Source organism: Nomascus leucogenys, chromosome 17 (genome assembly GCF_006542625.1).
Source record: "Nomascus leucogenys isolate Asia chromosome 17, Asia_NLE_v1, whole genome shotgun sequence".
Lineage (NCBI taxonomy): Eukaryota > Metazoa > Chordata > Mammalia > Primates > Hylobatidae > Nomascus > Nomascus leucogenys.
Genome location: NC_044397.1, coordinates 31081611 through 31100922, shown reverse-complemented (window position 1 = coordinate 31100922; position 19312 = coordinate 31081611). Strand labels below are relative to the sequence as shown.

The 19312-nt window shown below is 53.7% G+C and overlaps 1 protein-coding gene across 2 annotated transcripts in view; it reads left to right on the top strand.

Annotated features, from left to right (window-relative positions):
• Positions 1–5137, top strand: part of FBXL18 (F-box and leucine rich repeat protein 18) — a 74273-nt gene extending 69136 nt beyond the window's left edge. The window contains exons 5-6 of one of the 2 annotated variants that reach the window (XR_004026488.1): positions 3407–3536; positions 4476–5137. Coding sequence is in view for 1 of the 2 variants with exons in the window: in XM_030796878.1 (XP_030652738.1) it covers positions 3407–3425 (19 nt within the window). In the remaining variant the exon portion in view is untranslated. Of the gene's footprint in view, positions 1–3406; positions 3586–4475 lie in introns of those variants that run through there. The other variant, XM_030796878.1, reaches the window with a different exon arrangement.
• Positions 5138–19312: the final 14175 nt, after the last annotated feature.

Sequence of the window (19312 nt, the reverse complement as noted above, 5' to 3'; positions counted from 1 at the left end):
GTCACTGACTGGGGGCTGGGTGAGAACTCCGAGCTCTCGGAGCCATTGGACAGGGGAGGGGGAGAGAGTAGGAGCGGGAGAGAGTAGGAGGGGACCTAAGCCGGGCACAGGAGCCTCCTGGGGCTGAGAGTTCCCATGAGAAAAGAAGATGGTGGGTCGGGCAGGGGTGCCCCGCCCCCAGTGCCTCCACACCCCCCACCCTCCAGCCTGGGTGACCCCACCCATCCCAGCCTTGCTGGGGGCTGAGAGGCCCAGCCTGGGTTGCTATGGTGATGGGATGCGTGGCCAGCAGGTGTCACCAGAGCCTGCAGAATCTGGAAGGAGCAGGCGCGGACGGGTCGGGGCGCCTGTGGGACCCTCTCCTGGGGCCCCCTCCAGCCAGACCAGGCCCAGAGAGGTGCCCTCAGAGCCACCTAGGCCAGGAGCCAGAGACACAGCCCCGCCATTGGGGACACAGCCCAGGACAGCAAGGAGCCCTGGGTGGGATCACAGGAGGGGAATGTTGGCTCACGGGGGAACCCTGCGAGGAGTTTGCAGTCGGCAGGCCTGTGAGAAGTGGTTCCACCATGGTGGGATGCTGGGCCTCATTTTCCCCATCTGTAAAATCGTGCCCAGGCCTTGCCCAGAGCAGGGAACCAGTAAGACTTAGAAGTGGCCAGGTGCAGTGGCTCACACCTATAAACCCAACCTTTTATTTTATTTTATTTTTTTGAGACGGAGTCTTGCTCTGTCGCCCAGGCTAGAGTGCAGTGGTGCAATCTTGGCTCACTGCAACCTCCGCCTCCCGGGTTCATGCAATTCTCCTACCTCAGCCTCCCGAGTAGCTGGGATTACAGGCACGCACTGCCACGCCTGGCTATTTTTTGTATTTTTAGTAGAGACGGGGTTTCACCATGTTGGCCAGGCTGGCCCCAAACTCCTGACCTCAAGTGATCTGCCTGCCTTGGCCTCCCAAAGTGCTGGGATTACAGGCATGAGCCACTGTGCCTCGCCTAAACCCAGCTTTTTGGGAGGCCAAGGTGGGAGGATTGCTTGAGGCCAGGAGTTCAGGACTAGCCTGTGCAACATAGCCAGACTCTATCTCTAGAAAAAATTTAAAAATTAGCTGGGGATGGTGGTGCATATCTGCAGTTCCAGATACCTGGGAGGCTGAGGCAAAAGGGTTGCTTGAGGCCAGGAGTTCAAGACCAGCCTGGGCAACATAGCCAGACTCTATCTCTAGAAAAAATTTAAAAATTAGTGAGGTGCGGTGATGCACGCTTTCGATCCCAGCTACTTGAGAGGCTGAGGCAGGAGGATTGCTTGAGTCTAGGAGTTTGAGGCTGCAGTGAGCTGTGATCGTGCCACTGCACTCCAGCCTGGGTGACAGAGCAAGACCCTCTCTCTAAAAAAAATAAGAAACTTCAAAGTATCTCTGGATCAGAAGCCACTTTGACCCAGGAAGCAAGGCGCATGCACATGCACACGCCTTTGCACACGCATGTCCACGGCGTGTACAGAGGCACAAGTCTGAATTTCACTGCATTTCACTTCTTTTTTTTTTTTTTTTTTTTTTGAGGCGGAGTCTCGCTCTGTCGCCCAGGCTGGAGTGCAGTGGCGCAATCTCAGCTCACTGCAAGCTCTGCCTCCCGGGTTCACGCCATTCTCCTGCCTCAGCCTCTCCGAGTAGCTGGGACTACAGGCGCCCGCCACCACGCCCGGCTAATTTTTTTGTATTTTTAGTAGAGACGGGGTTTCACCGTGGTCTCGATCTCCTGACCTCGTGATCCGCCCGCCTCGGCCTCCGCATTTCACTTCTTGGTTTGAATCTCCTGACAGGGCCTCTGAGGTCAGAGCCCCGGGCCTAGAACACGAATTCCACTCCCTAGAACCATCTACTGAGGCCCCAGGGAGGAAGCTAGGGCCAGACAGGTCCTGGCTTTAAAAAGAAAAAAAACTATATATATATATATATATATATATATATATATATATACACACACACACACACACGTATATATATATATATATATATATATATATGTATGTATATATATGTACTTTTTTTGTTTGTTTGTTTTTGGCAGAGACAGAGGTCTCACCATGTTGGTCTTGAACTCCTGGCCTCAAGTGATCCTCCCGCCTCTGTCTCTCTAAGTGCTGGGATCACAGGCGTGAGCCACTGTGTGCAGTCCTGGCTTTATCGCTCCTGCTGTGCACCCCTCTGTGAGCCTCAGAGTCGTCCCTGGCCTTGACATCTCCCTCCACTAGGCCAGGAGACCAAGGCCTGGTGACTGATGAATGCGGAAACTAGGTGGGGCCTCTGGGAATGATGGAGGGCACGGTGGCTGGCGAGCAATTCCACCCTGGAATTAGGTGAATCTGCGGGCTCCCTCTAGCCCACTCTCCCTCCCCTCCCCAGCCTTCCCTCCTCTCCTGCCAGGAATGCTGGCAATGCTAGGGATATGCCGAGGCCTGCTCTTCTCCTAAATGAAGTCTCTGCTGCCGGCATTAGCTTATTTTCTGCAGAAAGCAAATTAAAGGGGCTGCTGAGGAAGGTATTTGGATCCTTGGGGCCGCTCCCAGAGTCCTTGCACCTGTCCAGGGGTGGATCTGGCCTGGGGGGCCACCATAGTCTCAGGGGCCCAGTCCCAGGCCCCTTCCTGGAATTCCCCTTCCCAACCCCTGCTCCTGCACGTCCCAAAGCCTCCCCGGCCAGAGTGGGGAGGGGGGACTTGCCTGCTTCGTGCCTGGGGCCCTAGCATCAGAACGGCCAGTTGCCTGTCCCTCTGCGGGCTGTTTTGGCCTCTCAAGGTCACAGACCGTGTCTTTAAGTCTCACTATATTTTTTTCTGATTATAAAAGCAATCGATTTCACCATAGAAATGTCAGGAAATAAGGCTGGGGGTGGTGGCTCATGCCTGTAATCCCCAAGATTTGGGAGGCTGAGGAGGATCACTTGAAGCCAGGAGTTCAAGATCAGCCTGGGCAACAGAGTGAGACCCCATCTGTACAAAAAATACAAAAATTGGCCAAGCGTGGTGGTGCGTGCCTGTCGTCCCAGCTACTTTGGAGGCTGAGGCAGGATCACTTGAGCCCAGTAGTTGGAGGCTGTGGTGAGCTATGATGGCGCACTGCACTCCAGCCAGAACAAGAAGGAGACCCTGCCTGTAAAAAGAAAAAGGAAAAAAAAAAATAGGCAGTGCCTGCATCTACCCCCTGCCTCTCTTCGGTGCATTTTTCTCCCTTTGTCTTGGGAGTCTGAGGCTCTGGCCCACCCCTCCCCACCTTCAGTGTGTTTCCTTCCATGGGGCGAGGTACAAAGAGGGACTGTCGGAGGGAGGGCTGGGGTCAGGGCTGGGCACAGGGCGGGATGAGGTGGGTGAGGGTACCCATGAGCTTCTTGCCAGGTCTCCTGTCCCAACAGCAACTCCCCCAGCCGCTGAGGAGCCCCCTGCAGAGCTGGGGTTGAAGGGGCAGCTTGTCCCCCCACCTTCAGCAATGGCAACCTGCAGCAACTGGAACAAGGCCCCACCGTAAAGCTCTGTGTGTCCCAGGTAAGGCTGAGAGAGAGAGAAAAGACCTGACCGCTTTCATCTGTTTCCTGGCAGGAATGGGATTCTTTTTTTTTTTTTTTTTTTTTTGAGACGGAGTCTCGCTCTGTCGCCCAGGCTGGCGTGCAGGGGTGCGATCTTGGCTCACGGCAAGCTTCACCTCCCGGGTTCACGCCATTCTCCCGCCTCAGCCTCCGGAGTAGCTGGGACTACAGGCACCCGCCACCACGCCCGGCTAATTTTTTGTATTTTTAGTAGAGACGGAGTGTCACTATGGTCTCGATCTCCTGACCTCGTCATCCACCTGCCTCAGCCTCCCAAAGTGCTGGGATTATAAGCGTGAGCCACTGTGCCCGGCCAAGGGATGGGGTTCTAAGGCAGGTTTCCTGGAACCCTGCAGCTCTCTTTGTTTAGCTGGGGAAGTGGCTTGTAGACCAGGTCAAGGGACAGAAAACACTAATTCGTCCATCCATTAGCCTATCTATCTATCTATCTATCTATCTATCTATCTATCTATCCATCCATCCATCCATTCACCCATTCACCCATCCACCCACTCTTCCGTTCACCTACCCACCCACCCACCCATCCGTCCATCCATCTATCCACCCATCCGCCTATCCATTGACTCATCTATCCACTTCTCCATCCATCCATCCATCTATCCACCCATCCACCTATCCATTCACTCATCTATCCACTTCTCCATCCATCCATCTATCCACCCATCCACCTATCCATTCACTCATCTATCCACTTCTCCATCCATCCATCTATCCATCCACACACTCATGCATCCATCCATCCATCCACTCACCCATCTACTCATTCACCCACCCATCCACCTACCCACCCACCCACCCATCTACTCATCCATCCATCCACCCAATGTAGTAGTGTGCATCACATTTTCAGAGTCCATTTTCTCCCTGTCAATTACAGGGAAATCAGAAGAGAGAGACAATGCCAGAAAACAAAACAAAACAAAACCCTCCACAAACCATGAAAACATCCCCTCTCCCCAGCGCTCCACCCTGGCCTCAGCATTGCTTTCCAGAGATTTCTTGGGTGAGAAGAATGAAATTCAGTTCAAAGAAGTGTTTATGGAAAACAGTGTCCAGTGTCCAGTGCTGGTGGGGCAGTGAGGTCCTCTCCTGGGAGGCGCGTCGGCCTGTCGGGGGGACGGCTCTGAGAGTCCCCTCCAGTGTCCCCCATGGGGTTGGGCACTGCAGGGAGCACTGCAGGTCGAGGGAGCAATGCTCAAGGTCAGTGCCCAGCAAGCTGAGGTGGGAGGCTCTGGGTATCTGAGAGCAGCCAGACCTCCTAGGGAGGTGGGCAGGTGCCACAGCCTGGGTTGCGTCCAATGACAGGAGTTTGCTCTTGCACAGTGCTGGAGGCCAGCAGTCCGAACTCAAGGTGTGGGCAGGGCTGGCTCCTTCTGGAGGCCGTCGGGGAGGCTCTGTTCCAGGCCTCCCTGCAGCTTCCCGAGGCTCCAGAAATCCTAGGTGTTCCTGGGCCTGTAGCTGCATCACTCCCATCTCTGTCTCCGTCGTCACATGGCCTTCTCTGTGCCTGTGTCCCCTCCTTTTATTTTTTCTTTCTCTTTTTTGAGATGGAGTTTCTCTGTGTCACCTAGGCTGGAGTGCAGTGGAACGATCTCAGCTCACTGCAACCTCCGCCTCCTGGGTTCAAGTGATTCTTCAGCCTCAGCCTCCTGAGTAGCTGGGACTACAGGCGCCCGCCACCACGCCTGGCTAATTTTTTGTGTTTTTAGTAGAGACGGGGTTTCACCGTGTTAGGATGGTCTCGATCTCCTGAACTCATGATCCGCCCGCCTCGGCCTCCCAAAGTGCTGGGATTACAGGTGTGAACCAACCCGCCCGGCCCCCCTCCTTTTCTTGGAAGGACACCGGTCACTGGATTTAGGGCCCATCCTAAGCCCAGGATGATCTCATTTTGAGATACTTAACCAATGACACCTGCAAAGATCCTGTTTCCAAATAAGGTCACATTCTGAGGTCACAGGTGGACAGGAAGTTTTGGGGGAACATCAACCCCCTGCAATGGGAAAATTGACATGCAACCGTTTGTTGTTATTTTTGTTTTGAGAAGGAGTCTCCCTCTGTTGCTCTGTTGCTAGGCTGGAGTGCAATGGCACAATCTCGGCTCACTGAAGCCTCTGCCTCCCGAGTTCAAGCCATTCTCCTGCCTCAGCCTCCCGAGTAGCTGGGACTACAGGCGTCTGCCACCACGCCTGGGTAATTTTTGTTTTTGTTTTTTGAGATGGAACCTTGCTCTGTCACCCAGGGTGGAGTGCAATGGTGTGATCTTGGCTCACTGCAGCCTCCGCCTCCCGAGTTAAAGAGATTCTTCTGCCTCAGCCTCCCAAGTAGCTGGGATTACAGGCGCCCACCACCATGCCCAGCTAATTTTTTTACTTTTAGTAGAGATGGGGTTTCACCATGTTGGCCAGGCTGGTCTTGAACTACTGACCTCAAATGATCTGCCTGCCTCGGCCTTCCATAGTGCTGGGATTACAAGCATGAGCCACCATGCCTAGCCAAATTTTTGTATTTTTAGTTGAGACAGGGTTTCAGCATGTTGGTCAAGCTGTCTCAAACTCCTGACCTCAAGTGATCCACCCGCCTCAGCCTCCCAAAGTGCTGGGATTACAGGCGTAAGCCATTGTGCCAGCTTTTTTTTTTTTTTTTTTGAGACTGAGTCTTGCTCTGTCTCCCAGGCTGGAGTGCAGTGGCGCGATCTCGGCTCACTGCAAGCTCCACCTCCTGGGTTCACGCCATTCTCCTGCCTCAGCCTCCCGAGTAGCTGGACTATAGGTGCCTGCCACCATGCCCAGCTAATTTTTTTTTTTTTTTTTTTGAGACGGAGTCTTGCTCTCTCACCCAGGCTGGAGTGCAGTGGCGCGATCTCGGCTCACTGCAAGCTCCGCCTCCTGGGTTCATGCCATTCTCCTGCCTCAGCCTCTCCGAGTAGCTGGGACTACAGGCGCCCGCCACCACGCCTGGCTAATTTTTTGTATTTTTAGTAGAGACGGGGTTTCACCATGGTCTCGATCTCCTGACCTCGTGATCCGCCCGCCTCGGCCTCCCAAAGTGCTAGGATTACAAGCGTGAGCCACCGCACCCGGCCTCCAGCTAATTTTTTTTGTATTTTTAGTAGAGACGGGGTTTCACCATGTTAGCCAGGATGGTCTTGATCTCCTGACCTTGTGATCTGCCCGCCTCAGCCTCCCAAAGTGCTGGGATTACAGGCGTGAGCCACCGCGCCTGTCCTTTTTTTTTTTTTTTTTTTTTAAAGACAGAGTCTCACTCTGTCTCCCAGGCTGGAGTACAGTGGCACAATCAAGGCTCACTGCAGCCTTGAACTCGCAGGCTCAAGAGATCCTCCTGCCTGAGCCTCCTCAGTAGCTGGGATTGCAGGTGCATGCCACCACACCCAGCTAGTTTTTACATTTTTTGTAGAGAAGGGGTCTTGCTATGTTGCCCAGGCTGGTCTTCAACTCCTGAGCTCAAGTGCTCCTCCCATCTCATCCTCCAGAGTAGCTGGGACTACAGGTGTGCACCACCACACCTGGCTAATTTTTAAATATTTTGTAGAAATGGGGTCTCACCGTGTTGCCTAGGCTGGTCTTGAACTCCTGGCTTCAAGTGATCCTCCTGTCTCGGCCTCCCAAAGTGCTGGGGTTACAGGTGTGAGTCACTGTGCCTGGCCCACCTACTGTGTTCATACCCTAGTGCCGCGGTTACAGATGCCCACCCACTGGGTGGCTTCAACAGCAGAAACCTATTGTCTTACAGCTCTGGAGGCCAGAAGTCCCAGATCAAGGTGCAGGCAGGGTTGGTTCCTTCTCTAGTCTCTCACGGAGAATCCTTTCCAGGCCTCTCTCCAGCCTCTGGTGGCTGTGGGCCACGCTTGGCGCTCCTGGGCCCCTCGCTGCCTCTCTGCAGTCTCCGCCCCGGCTGTCAGGCACTCCTTATGTGGGAGAGCGCTCTGTGTCTCTTAAGGACCGGAGTCATTGGATTTAGGGCTCACTCTAATCAGGCACGCTTATCTCGAGAGCCTTACCTTAATTCCATCTGCAGAGTCCATTATTCCCAGTGAGAGCCCATCTGAGGTTCCAAGTGGACATGTCTTTTGGGGGGACACCCTCCAACCCCCTACCGTGCTTATCTGTGGGTGGCTGGGTGACCCATCGTCCCGGGGATGAGGGGGTGCCAGGACGGAAGGTGTTCAGTGAGAAAACTGGGGCATTCCCGGGCACACCGGGCCGGTCGGTCCCAGGGGCGTTGAGTAGGGAATGGGATGTGGGTTTTATAGCCTCCGTGGTAGGCAACACTTCCGGATGGAAGGGGGGGGCTCTGGGTGGGAGGAGGGGGACCTGCTGCCCACCCAGGGCCCCTCAAGGACACAGGCTCTGAGCTCAGGTCTGCCTTGGGCAACTCCCTTTTACTTCTAGAGCTGAAAGCCCCACCCATAGCATGGGCAGCTGGTGTGGGTAGGGAGCTCCTGGCATAGGGTGGGCACACGTCACCCCTGTGGGCCCCAAGGGAGATGCCTGGGGGGTTTTTGAAAGCCTCGCGGGGAGGGCTAAAAATGGTCCCAATTAAAATGGGAAGCTGGCAGAGCCTGGGGCCAGAAGCTGGCCTCTTCCTTGGCAAGTTCGATTCTTTAAAATCCCCAGAAGGGATTAGGTCTCCAGGGACAGCCTGGTTCCAGGATGATGGGAACCAAATTAAACCACACAAGGTGCTCTTTACAGGTGGACGGATCACTGCAGGGGTGAAGCTTCTCTGGCCTCCACACCCATGTGGCCCACCCAGGAGTGAACGTCGAAGGTGCCCTCTCAGGGGGCATCCTGGGGGGCAGAGGCAGTGGTACAGCATGACTGGGGGGAGTGTGAGGAGGGGTGTCAGCTCTGGAAAGTGTCCCTGGAACAGACGCAGCTCACGTACAAGGCTATGGTTGTCAGTGATACTTTGCATGGGACACAGTTGGACTGCAGGGCTGTGGGGACATCATTGTGGCCGTGGAGCAAAGTACCCACCCAGATCCCCAAAGATCCCCCTCCCTTTTATTTTTCATTTAAAAAATGATGGTAAAATAGGCCGGGTGCGGTGGCTCAAGCCTGTAATCCCAGCACTTTGGGAGGCTGAAGCTGGCGGATCTTGAGCCCAGGAGTTTGCGACCAGTTTGGTCAACGTGGTGAAAATCCATCTCTACTAAAAATACGAAAATTAGCCCGGTGTGATAGCGGGTGTCTGTAGTCCCAGCTCCTTGGGAGGCTTGGGCCAGAGGATTGTTTGAGGCCAGGATTATCGAGACCTCGTCTCTATAGAAAAATCAAAAATTAGTTGGGTGTGGCAGTGCATGCCTGTAGTCCTAGCTACTCAGGAGGATGAGACAGGAAGATCGCTTGAGCCCAGGAGGTTGAGGCTGCAGTGAGCTATGATTGCACCACTGTACTCCAGCCTGGGTGACAGAGGGAGACCCTGTCTCTAAAAATAGTAATAATAAAAAGGAAGAAAAGAAAGAAAAAAAAGGAAGCAAGGCTTTAGCATCAGCCAAGTCATGGTGGCTGCTGTTTTCCAAGCCAGACCCTGTGCTGAACATGTTGTCCTGTCTTCCCCAATTTCCCTGGCAGGCTGGGAGGTGCTCTGTCTGTGGGGAGGAAATGGGGTTCAGAGGAGCCGGGGGTCCACTCTGGGTCACACCGCAAGCTGGGGGCTGAGCTGGGATGGGAAAACCTTAGGCAGATGTTGGCCCCAGGCCACTTGCAGGCAGTCACCTACGACAGCTGCTGCCTGACAGATCATACAGCGGAGCACAGCTGCCCAGGGCTGCAGCCGGGACTGGGGACCCAGAGCCCACGGGAGAGGGTCTTACCTGCCCAACCCAGGGAGGGCTTCTCTGAGGAGGTGTCCCTCACCCTGGGCCTTTTGGGATGACAAGCGAAGTCAGGGTGGGCGACGGGAAGGGTTGTCCAGGAAGAAGGAACAGCAGGAAGGGAGTTCCAGGAGGCTGGGACGTGGGACCAGTGCTGCCCAAGCTTTGGCTGTGGGGGCGGGGAGGGGGGGGTGGCAGAGGAAGGGGAGGCTGGGCTGGGGTAGGGAGACCTGGTGGAGGGTCGGCCAGCCTTGGCAGCAACCCTGGGGGAAAGAGCGGCCGCTATGGAGCTGTGGGGACCACCACCCACTCTGGGAGGGTCTGGAAGATAGGGCAGGTGTGCACGAGGAAGGCCTCTGAGACCCTCTTAGCCCCATTTCCAGGGCCAGGCCTTGGTTTCCTGTTCCCAACAGTGAGGGCTCACCACTGCTGAGGGCTGTGCTTTTTTTTTTTTTTTTTTTTTAGTAATTGATGTAAAATTCCCATGACATAAAATTCACAGGCTGGCGCGGTGGCTCAGGCATGTAATCCAAGCACTTTGGGAGGCCAAGGAGGGAAAATCGCTTGAGCCCAGGTGTTTGAGACCAGCCTGGGTAACATGGCAAAACCCTGTCTCTATAAAAAATACACAAAATTAGCCAGGCATGGTGGTGCACGCCTATAGTCCCAGCTACGTGGGAGGATCTCTTGAGCCCAGGAGTTTGAGGTTGCAGTGAGACAAGATCACATCACTACCGCACGCCAGCCTGAGTGACAGAGCAAGACCTCAAAAAATAAAATTCCCCATTTCAAAGCGAACAAATCAGTGGCAGTTAGCACATTCACAGTGCTGTGCACGCACCACCTCTATCTAGTTCTAAGATGTTTCCATTGCCCCCAAAGGAACCCCATATCTGTTAAACTCTCACTCCCACAGGCCCCTGGCAACCCCCAGTCAGCTTCTGTTATTTGCCTATTCTGGACATTTCATATAAATGGGATCATTTAATAGGTGACCTTTTGTGTCTGGCTGGAATGTTTTCGAGGCGCACCCATGGTATAGCACAGATCAGGACTTTGCTCCTTTTTAAGGCTGAATCATATTCCCAAGTATGAAAATACCACAACTGGGCTGGGCGCGGTGGCTCACACCTGTAATCCCAGCACTTTGAGAGGCCAAGGCAGGTGGATCACCTGAGGTCAGGAGTTTGAGACCAGCCTGGCCAACATGGTGAAACCCCGTCTCTACTAAAAATACAAAAATTAGCTGGGTGTGGTGGTGCACACCTGTAATCCCAGCTACTCGGGAGGCTGAGGCAGGAGAATTGCTTGAACCTGGGAGGTGGAGGTTGCAGTGAGCCGCAATCGAGCCACTACACTCCAGCTTGGGTGACAGAGAGACTCCATCTCAAAAAACAAATTAATAAACCACAACTGGTCCATCCCTCTGTTGCTGGATGTTGGGCTGCCCCATGTGCCACTATTGAGCAGTTCTTATTGCCAGGATGTTCTTCTGTCATAGAGGGCAGCCTGGCCTCCCTCCGACATCTCCTTGTCTGTTCCTGTGACTGGGGTCGTGTCTAGGGTTTTGAGAGGTGAATGGGGTTCTCTGCTGATCAGATCTTGGCCTTTAAGCCCAATGCCACTTCTGCCACCATGTTGGGGTGCACCTACTGAGCATAGCACCCACTGTGTGCCAGTCGGGGGTGGAACACATGCAGGGTGGGGATGGCAGTGCCCGCCCAGGTGGGTGAACGGGGCTTCTCGTGAAGCAAGCATGACGGTGCCACCTTCTCAGGACCATGCACCCACAGCCCACACTCCTTTCTGGTTTGAGGCTAAGTCCAGGGCCATGGGTGGGGCGCGCTGCTGGACGCCCGTCACGTCCTCACTATGGCCCTTCAGGTGCTGTTGACTCCTTGGGCCCCTCTGTTCCCCACCCCCGAGCCACCATCCCCTGCACCTGTGGGAATTCCAGGGCCCCAGCCCTGCCCTTGAGCCCTGGGGCCCCGATGGCTCTGATGACCGTGGGGTCACAAGTGGGTCAGTGAAGGCCTGCCCGTTCCCAGCTCTGCGCCAACCCAGCTCACCCAGCACCCAGGTCCTATCCCAAAGGGGTCTCAGTCTGGGGGGAGGAAGACAGCTGAGGAAGTGGACCCCAGGAGCCCCAGGAGGGGCTGAGGGGCTGGGAGAGAGTGAAGACTTCCCAAACAGGGGAAGCCATGCTCCCAGCACGGGGGTCAGACAGGCAAACACCTGCCGGATCCATGGGGGGAGGGGGGGCGGGGGGGCCTCAGGCTCAGGGAGGGCAGTTCCCGGCAGAACCCATCTGGCCCAGCTAGACTTCCCAGCAGCCAGGCGGGGGCGGGGCAGGGGGGCTCTCTGCAACCTGGGGTGTGGGTACAGGGCCCAGGGCACTATCAAGGGGATGAGAGTGGAACCAACAGTGCGCACCCCAGTCCCTGCTGGCTGTTGCCCCTTGTGCCAGACATGCCTTGTCCCCCCAAGACACTAAGGGCTGGGGCTCCGGGGGTCAGAGGTGGCCACATCCCATTCCTGGCCTCTCACCCTCTTACTCTGCCAGATGGAGTTGTTTTTTGTGTGTGTGTGGGTTTTTTGTGTGTGTGGGTTTTTTTTTTTTTCCTAGAGACAAGGTCTCAAGAGGCCAAGCATGATGGCTCATGCCTGTAATCTCAGCACTTTGGGAGGCTGAGGCGGGAGGATCGCTTGAAGCCTGGAGTTTGAGACGAACACAGTGAGACCCCGATCTCTACAAAAAAATTAAAAAAGAAATTAGCTGGGCGTGGTCATGGGTGCCTGCACTCCCAGATACTTGAGAGACTGAGGTGGGAGGATGGCTTGAGCCTGGGAAGTTGAGGCTTCAGTGAGCTATGACTGCACCACTGCAATCATAGCTTTTATTTTTATTTTTTGGGATAGGGTCTTGCTCTATCACCCAGGCTGGAGTATAGTGGTGCAAACATAGCTCACTTTGATAGAGACAGGGTTTCGCCATGTTGGCCAGGCTGGTCTCGAACTCCTGTCCTCAAGTGATCCGCCCGCCTCGGCCTCCCAAAGTGCTGGGATTCCAGGTGTGAGCCACTGGCCCTGGCCTCTATTTTTAAAAAAGAAGAAAAACAACAGAGGAATGCTAAGGATGACTGGCACCACAAGAAGCCAAGAAGAGACAAGGAGAGGGTCCACCCAGAGACTTGGAAAGCCACAGCCCTGCCAACACCCTGATCTCAGAATTCTGACCTCCAGGAGACAGTAAATTTCTCATTTTTTTTCTTTTTTTTTGAGATAGGGTCTTCCTGTCACCCAGGCTGGAGTACAGTAGCGTGATCACAGCTCACTGCAGCCTTGACCTCCCGGGCTCAAGACATCCTCCTGCCTCAGCCTCCTGAGTAGCTGAGACTGCAGTTGTGAGCAACCATGTCCAGTCAGTTTCTGTTGTTTGAAGCCCCCAGTGAGTGCAGCTTTGTTACGGCAGCCACAGGAGACTAACACAGATCTGGAGGGGGACCTGGGCAGAGGTGGGGACGGCTCTGAAACCTGAGGCTACCTCCTCTGGCTTCTCAGGGGAGCAGGCGAGCATGCATGTGTGTGCGTGCATGTATGTATGTGCCTGAGTGTGGGTTTCTGATGTGCTTGGGGAAGGTTCAGGTTCCCAGAAGAGGCTTAAATACCAACATCAAAGCAGAAGCTAGACCGGCAGGGCTGCATTGCAGACAAAACAAAGGACTGGTGGCTGCTATTTTAAACCAGGGCCCCTGGCCAGCCCTGTTCTGGCCTCTTCACCCTGTGTCTGAGGCGGTGTGGGGCTGGGCGGGTATTTAGTGTGGCGGGAGTCAGCATGGCACGGAGGTGGGCAACTTGCCCACACATCCCCCGGCTCCTGCTAAAGCCCTATGGGGGCTTTCTGTCCCAGGACCAGCGGCCACTGAGGCCCATGAGAGACCCTTCCAGAGGGCTGTCAGCCTTGTCACTGGCTTCTCAGGATGTTGGCAGGGTGGAGCACGTCAGACTGGCATGGATTCTCCCAGCCAGGCATAGGTGAAAGGTGCTGTGGCCTGGTTCGGCCCCTCTACCCCTTTAAGCATCATCCCACACTGGACTCAGTGGCCCCACTAGTGACTAGTGCTGTGCTTCAAATTGCTACAAAATGTAGCAGTTTAGAACCATCCCCTTTTTTTGCTCACAATTTTGCGGGTCAGAAAGTCAGGATGGGCTCAGCTGGGTGGTTTTTTCATGGGGGTTACTCATGCAGTGAAAGCCAGCGCCGCCAGATGCTACAGTTATCTGCGGTGGAAATGCTACATAAGTGAGCCACTACACATCTCTTCCCAAGTCTGAGTTCAGTGACATCACGTTGGTAGCTTGAAGCTGGGAGAATTTACATCACAGACATTGGCAGAGGCTACACATCAGGTTCCCTCCTTATCCCCCACCCCCACCTCAGGCTCAAGCCACCTGAGAACTTGTTAAATATTGATCAGTGTCTCATTGCTGTGATCCCCACATGGGCAGGTCTGGAAAATGTGTGAAACTGGGTTCTGCACCTGTTGGAGTTTTTTTTTTTTTTTTTGACAGTCTCACTCTGTGGCCCAGGCTGGAGTGCAGTGGCATGATCTTGGCTCACTGCACTGCAACCTCCAACTCCTGGGTTCAAGCAATTCTCCTGTCTCAACCTCCTGAGTAGCTGGGACTACAGGCACATGCCACCAGGCCTGGCTAATTTTTGTATTTTTAGTAGAGGCAGGGTTTCACCATGTTGGTCAAGCTGGTCTCGAACTCCTGACCTCAGGTGATCCACCTGCCTCAGCCTCCCAAAGTGCTGGATTACAGGTGTGAGCCACCGCACCCGGCCTGCACCTGTTGGAGTTTTATGAAGCATAGCCTCAGATATCCTTTTCTGCCAAACCCTGTGTTTTAGCTATTTTTTTTATTTTTTAGAGAGTCTCACTTTGTCGCCCAGGCCGGAGTATAGTGGTATAGCTTGCTGCAGCCTCCAATGCTTGGGCTCAAGTGGTCATCCTGCCTTAGCCTCCCGAGTAGCTGGACTACAGGTGTGAGCTGCCACACCCAGCTAATTCTTTTTGTTTGTTTTTGTGGAGACAAGGTCTTGCTATGTTGTTCTGGCTGGTCTCAAACTCCTAGCCTCAAGCTATCCTCCTGCTTTGGCCTCAAAGAATGCTGGGTTTACAGGTGTGAACCACTGTGCCCAGCTGACCACACCTTTTTCTTTTTCTTTTTTTTTTTTGGAGATAATATCTTGCTCTGTCACTTAGGCTGGAGTGCAGTGTCATGATCATGGCTCACTGCAGCCTCGAACTCTGGGCACAAGAGAGCCTCCTGAGTAGCTTAGGACTACAGGAGTGCACCAGCATACCTGGCTAATTTTTTACTTTTTGTATAGATGGGATCTTGCTGTGTTGCCCAGGCTGATCTCAAATTCCTGGGCTGAAGGGATCCCTCTGCCTTGGCCTGGCAAAGTGCTGGGATTACAGGTATGAACCACTGTGCCCAGATGACCCCATTTTTCAATAGGAGGAACTTCAAAGAACTTTAGGGCTGTTTTCTCATGCCACCACAACCCAGGGGGCCAGATTAGCTGAGGATGTGTCCTCTAAGCCCTTCTGTGTCCCTTCTGTTTTCAGTTTCTCTTCTCTATGAGTATCTCTGTCTCCTTTCCTTGGAGGTGACAGAGGGCACCCATGTGCCCAGGCTCACCCAGGCAGTGGGTAACACCAGTGGGTGACAATGTGGATGGCCCGCCATGCCGGACACTCACTCCAATGCCCATTTTACAGGTGAGAAGACTGAGTACTGAGTGGCCAGGTAGCCTGAGCAGGATCACAGAGGGAGGATTTGTTCCTGGGCCAATCCCCTTGTTTCCCATCCATGTTCCCTATCCCTGGCAACTTGGGGGACAAAGGCCTATTCAGGCCCCGCCACCTCCAGCCAGACCCATCTTCCAGAGCAGCTGAGCCTCGGTGGCTTGGGGCTGGGTCACAGCCCCTGACTGATGGTGAACTGGCCTGACAGGTAATTTGTACCTTGCATAGGAAGATGCGGTCATTGCCAGAAAAGAACCGAAACTGGCCATGAATAATTCCTGCGCTTTCAACAAAAACACCAATACAATGAAAGTTAAATAAATACCGCTCAAGCCACCCAGGCGTGAAGGGTAAAAGAGATAGCGAAAATCATCTGAGCCAGCTCCTGTGAGCAGAGGCACTGGGGCCCTGGTTTTTGTGGAGGTTGGCTGGGCTCCAGCTCGTGGGGAGCAGGTTGGCCTGTGCCGACTGAGGGGGGCCACCGCTCTCTTCCCTGTCCCAGGTCCGGCATGTGACCTTCGAGACAGGCAGCCCTGCTGGGAGGCTTCCAGGCCTTGGCCTAGGCTGTTCTTTAAGCCTGGAATGCCCTCTGTGCCTTTTCTGCCTAGCAAACTCCTATTCATCCTTGAAAACCCTACCGAGATGATATCACTTCATTCATTGAATGGACATTCACTGAGGTCTGATGGGCCAGGCACGGGGGAGAGAGTGATACAATAAAGTGAGGGTCACGCTTGTCATCACAGCACTTTTGAAGGCCAAGGCAGGAAGATCACTTGAGGCCAGGAGTTTGAGACCAGCCTGGGCAACACAGTAAGACCCTGTCTCTCCGAAAAATAAAAAATTAGCTGGGTGTGGTGGCACACGCCTCTAGTCCCAGCTACCCAGGAGGCTGAGGTGGGAGGATCGCTTGAGCCCAGGAGATTGGAGATGCAGTGAGCTGTAACTGTACCACTGCACCCAAGCCTGGGTGACAAGTGAGAACCTGTCTCAAAAAGTAAAATAAAATAAAACAATAAAGTGAAGAGCCTCTGATATGGGCTGAATTATGTCCCTCGCAAATTCATATTTTGAAGTCCTAACCCCTAATTCCTCTGCGTGTGACTGTATTTGGAAATATGGTCTTTAAAAGAGGCAATTAAATTAAAACGAAGTTATTAGGTTGGGCCCTAATCCAATATGCCTGATGTCCTTATAAGAACAGGAGATTAGGACACAGACACGCACAGAGGGACGACCATGTGAGGAGGCAGGGAGAACACGGCGTCTATGAGCTAAGGAGAGAGGCCTCAGGAGGAACCAGCCCTTCCCACTCCTTGATCTCGAACTCCAGCCTCCAGAACTGTAAGGCAATTAAGTTTCAGTTGTGTAAACCACCCAGTTTTTATTCTGGGGACCCTGGGAAGCTCACACAGCCTCACAGGCTTGTAGAGGTGACAAGCATGTTGGGAATATCAGAATATTATTCAGCCCCGAAGAGGAAGGAAATTCTGCCACCCGCTGCGATATGGATAAACCCTGAGGACATTATGCTGAGTGAATAAGCCAGACTAAAGGACAGATATTGTATGATTCCACTCATACGAGGTCCTAGGGTCATTAAATTCATAGAGACAGAAAGTACAATAGCCATGGGCTGGGAGAGGGGAATTGGGAGTGTTTAAATGGGACAGGGTTTCAGTTTGGGAAGACAGAAAACAGCTCTGGAGATGGATGGTGGTGATGGCTGCACAACAATGCGAATATGCTTGAACCACTGAACTGTGCACTTAAAAAGGGTTAAGACGATGGCCAGGTACGGTGGCGCACACCTGGAATCCCAGCACTTTGGGAGGCCCAGGTGGGTGGATCACCTGAGGTCAGGAGTTTGAGACCAGCCTGGCCAACAGCGAAATCCCCTCTCTACTGAAAATACAAAAAATTAGCTGGGCATTTGGTGGCGGGTGCCTGTAATCCCAGTTACTTGGGAGGCCGAGGCAGGAGAATCACTTGAACCTGGGAGGCAGAGGTTGCAGTGAGATGAGACTGCGCCACTGAAGACTCCATCTAAAAAAAAAGGGGCAGGGGCCGGGCGCAGTGGCTCACGCCTGTAATCCCAGCACTTTGGGAGGCCGAGGCAGGCAGATCATGAGGTCAGGAGATTGAGACCATCCTGGCTAACACATTGAAACCCTGTCTCTACTAAAAATACAAAAAAAATTAGCCAGGCGTGGTGGCATGCGCCTGTAGTCCCAGCTACTCAGGAGGCTGAGGCAAAAGAATGGCATGAACCCAGGAGGCGGAGCTTGCAGTGAGCCGAGATGGCGCCACTGCACTCCAGCCTGGGCGACAGAGCAAGACTCTGTCTCAAAAAAAGGATAGGGGGGGCGATTAAGATGGGTAAATGTGACGTGTATTTTACCACAATTTTTAAAGAAGTGCCAAAGTTAGCAACTCAGGAGATGCGGCTTTGCAAGTGTGGCCAACATTGTCTAAACTCACCAATACCTGTTTTTTCTCCCCTTCCTGGGCACAGCAAGACTCTCCTCTCCAGCACCCCTCAGCTAAGTGTGATCCTGTGGGCTGTGGGCACCAGGGACATGGGAGTCTGTGCATGCCCCGTGGTGACCTCACATGGAGGTGGACAACTCATGAACTCTAAGTGGCTCAGGCTGGCCAGACACCACAAGGAGGTCAGCGGCCGGGGAGCAGTGCCCGGGCTGTGTTGACAATGTGAAGAGAAGAATACGTTTTTCTGTGTTGCATCAAGCCATTGAGATGTAGGGGATGTTTGTCACTGCAGCATAACCTGGCCTATTCTGACTGATACACCATCTTCCCCAGAACAAGAGCAGATCTGGCACCCTGGAGATAGCTGGCTGGAACTGCCAGGAGCTACAAGGGTCAATGGTTCCCACTTGACCCTTGTAGGCTCTTAGATTTGGGATGGTGTCTGAGTCTCTTTGAGCTGCTATAGTAAGGTGTCACTAACTGGTGGTTTAAACAACAGAAATTTATTCACTTACCATTCTAGAGGCTTGAAGTCCAAGATCAAGCCTCTAGTCCAAGGTGGCAGGTGTTGGCAGGGCTTGAGGGGTCTGTCCCAGGCCTCTCTGGTGTGTCCACCCTCCTCTACATCTTTCTACTTTGTCTTCCCTCCATAGCTGTTTGACTCCAAATATCCTCCTTTTATTGGTGATAGGATCTTGCTCTATTGCCCAGGCTGAAGTGCAGTGGCATGATCACAGCTCACTGCAGCCTCGACCTCCTGGGCTCAAGCCATCTTCCCACCTCAGCCTCCTAAGTTGCTGGGACTACAGGCATGTGCCACCATGCCTGGCTAATTGAAAAAAAAAAATTTGTAGAGGCAGGGTCTTACCCAGGCTGGTCTCGAACTCCTGGGCTTAAGCGATCCTCCTGCCTCAGCCTCCCAAAGTGCCGGGATTACAGGCATGTGCCATTGCACCCAGCCCAAATGTCCTCTTCTTATAAGGACATCATAAGGAGTTAGGGCCCACTGGACTCCAGTGTGACCTGATCTTAATTACATCTGCAATGACTGTCACTCCAAATAAGGTCACATTTCAAGGTATTGGGGGTTAGGAATCAAATACATGAATTTGGGGGGGACTTTCTTCAATCTACAACAGACGAGGATCTGTGGGAATGGGGCCAGGTGAGGAAGGCAGGGGCAGGGGCAGGTGGGGGACAACCGGAACCCTCCAGCAGATGGAACCAAGTGAGCAGGTCTTTCTGGCAGGAGCGGCTCTAGAAGATTCTTGTTTTGTTTTTTTGGAATGGAGTCTTGCTCTGTTGCCCAGGCTGTAGTGCAATGGCATGATCTCGCCTCACTGCAGCCTCCGCCTCTCGAGTTCAAGCAATTCTCTTGCCTCAGCCTCCTGAGTAGCTGGGACTACAGGCACTGCCACCAAGCCCGGCTAATTCTTGTATTTTTAGTAGAGACGTGGGTTTCACCATGTTGGCCAGGCTGGTCTCAAACTCCCGACCTCAGGTGATCCGCCTGCCTCGGCCTCCCAAAATGCTGGGATTACAGGCGTGAGCCACCGCGCCTGGCTT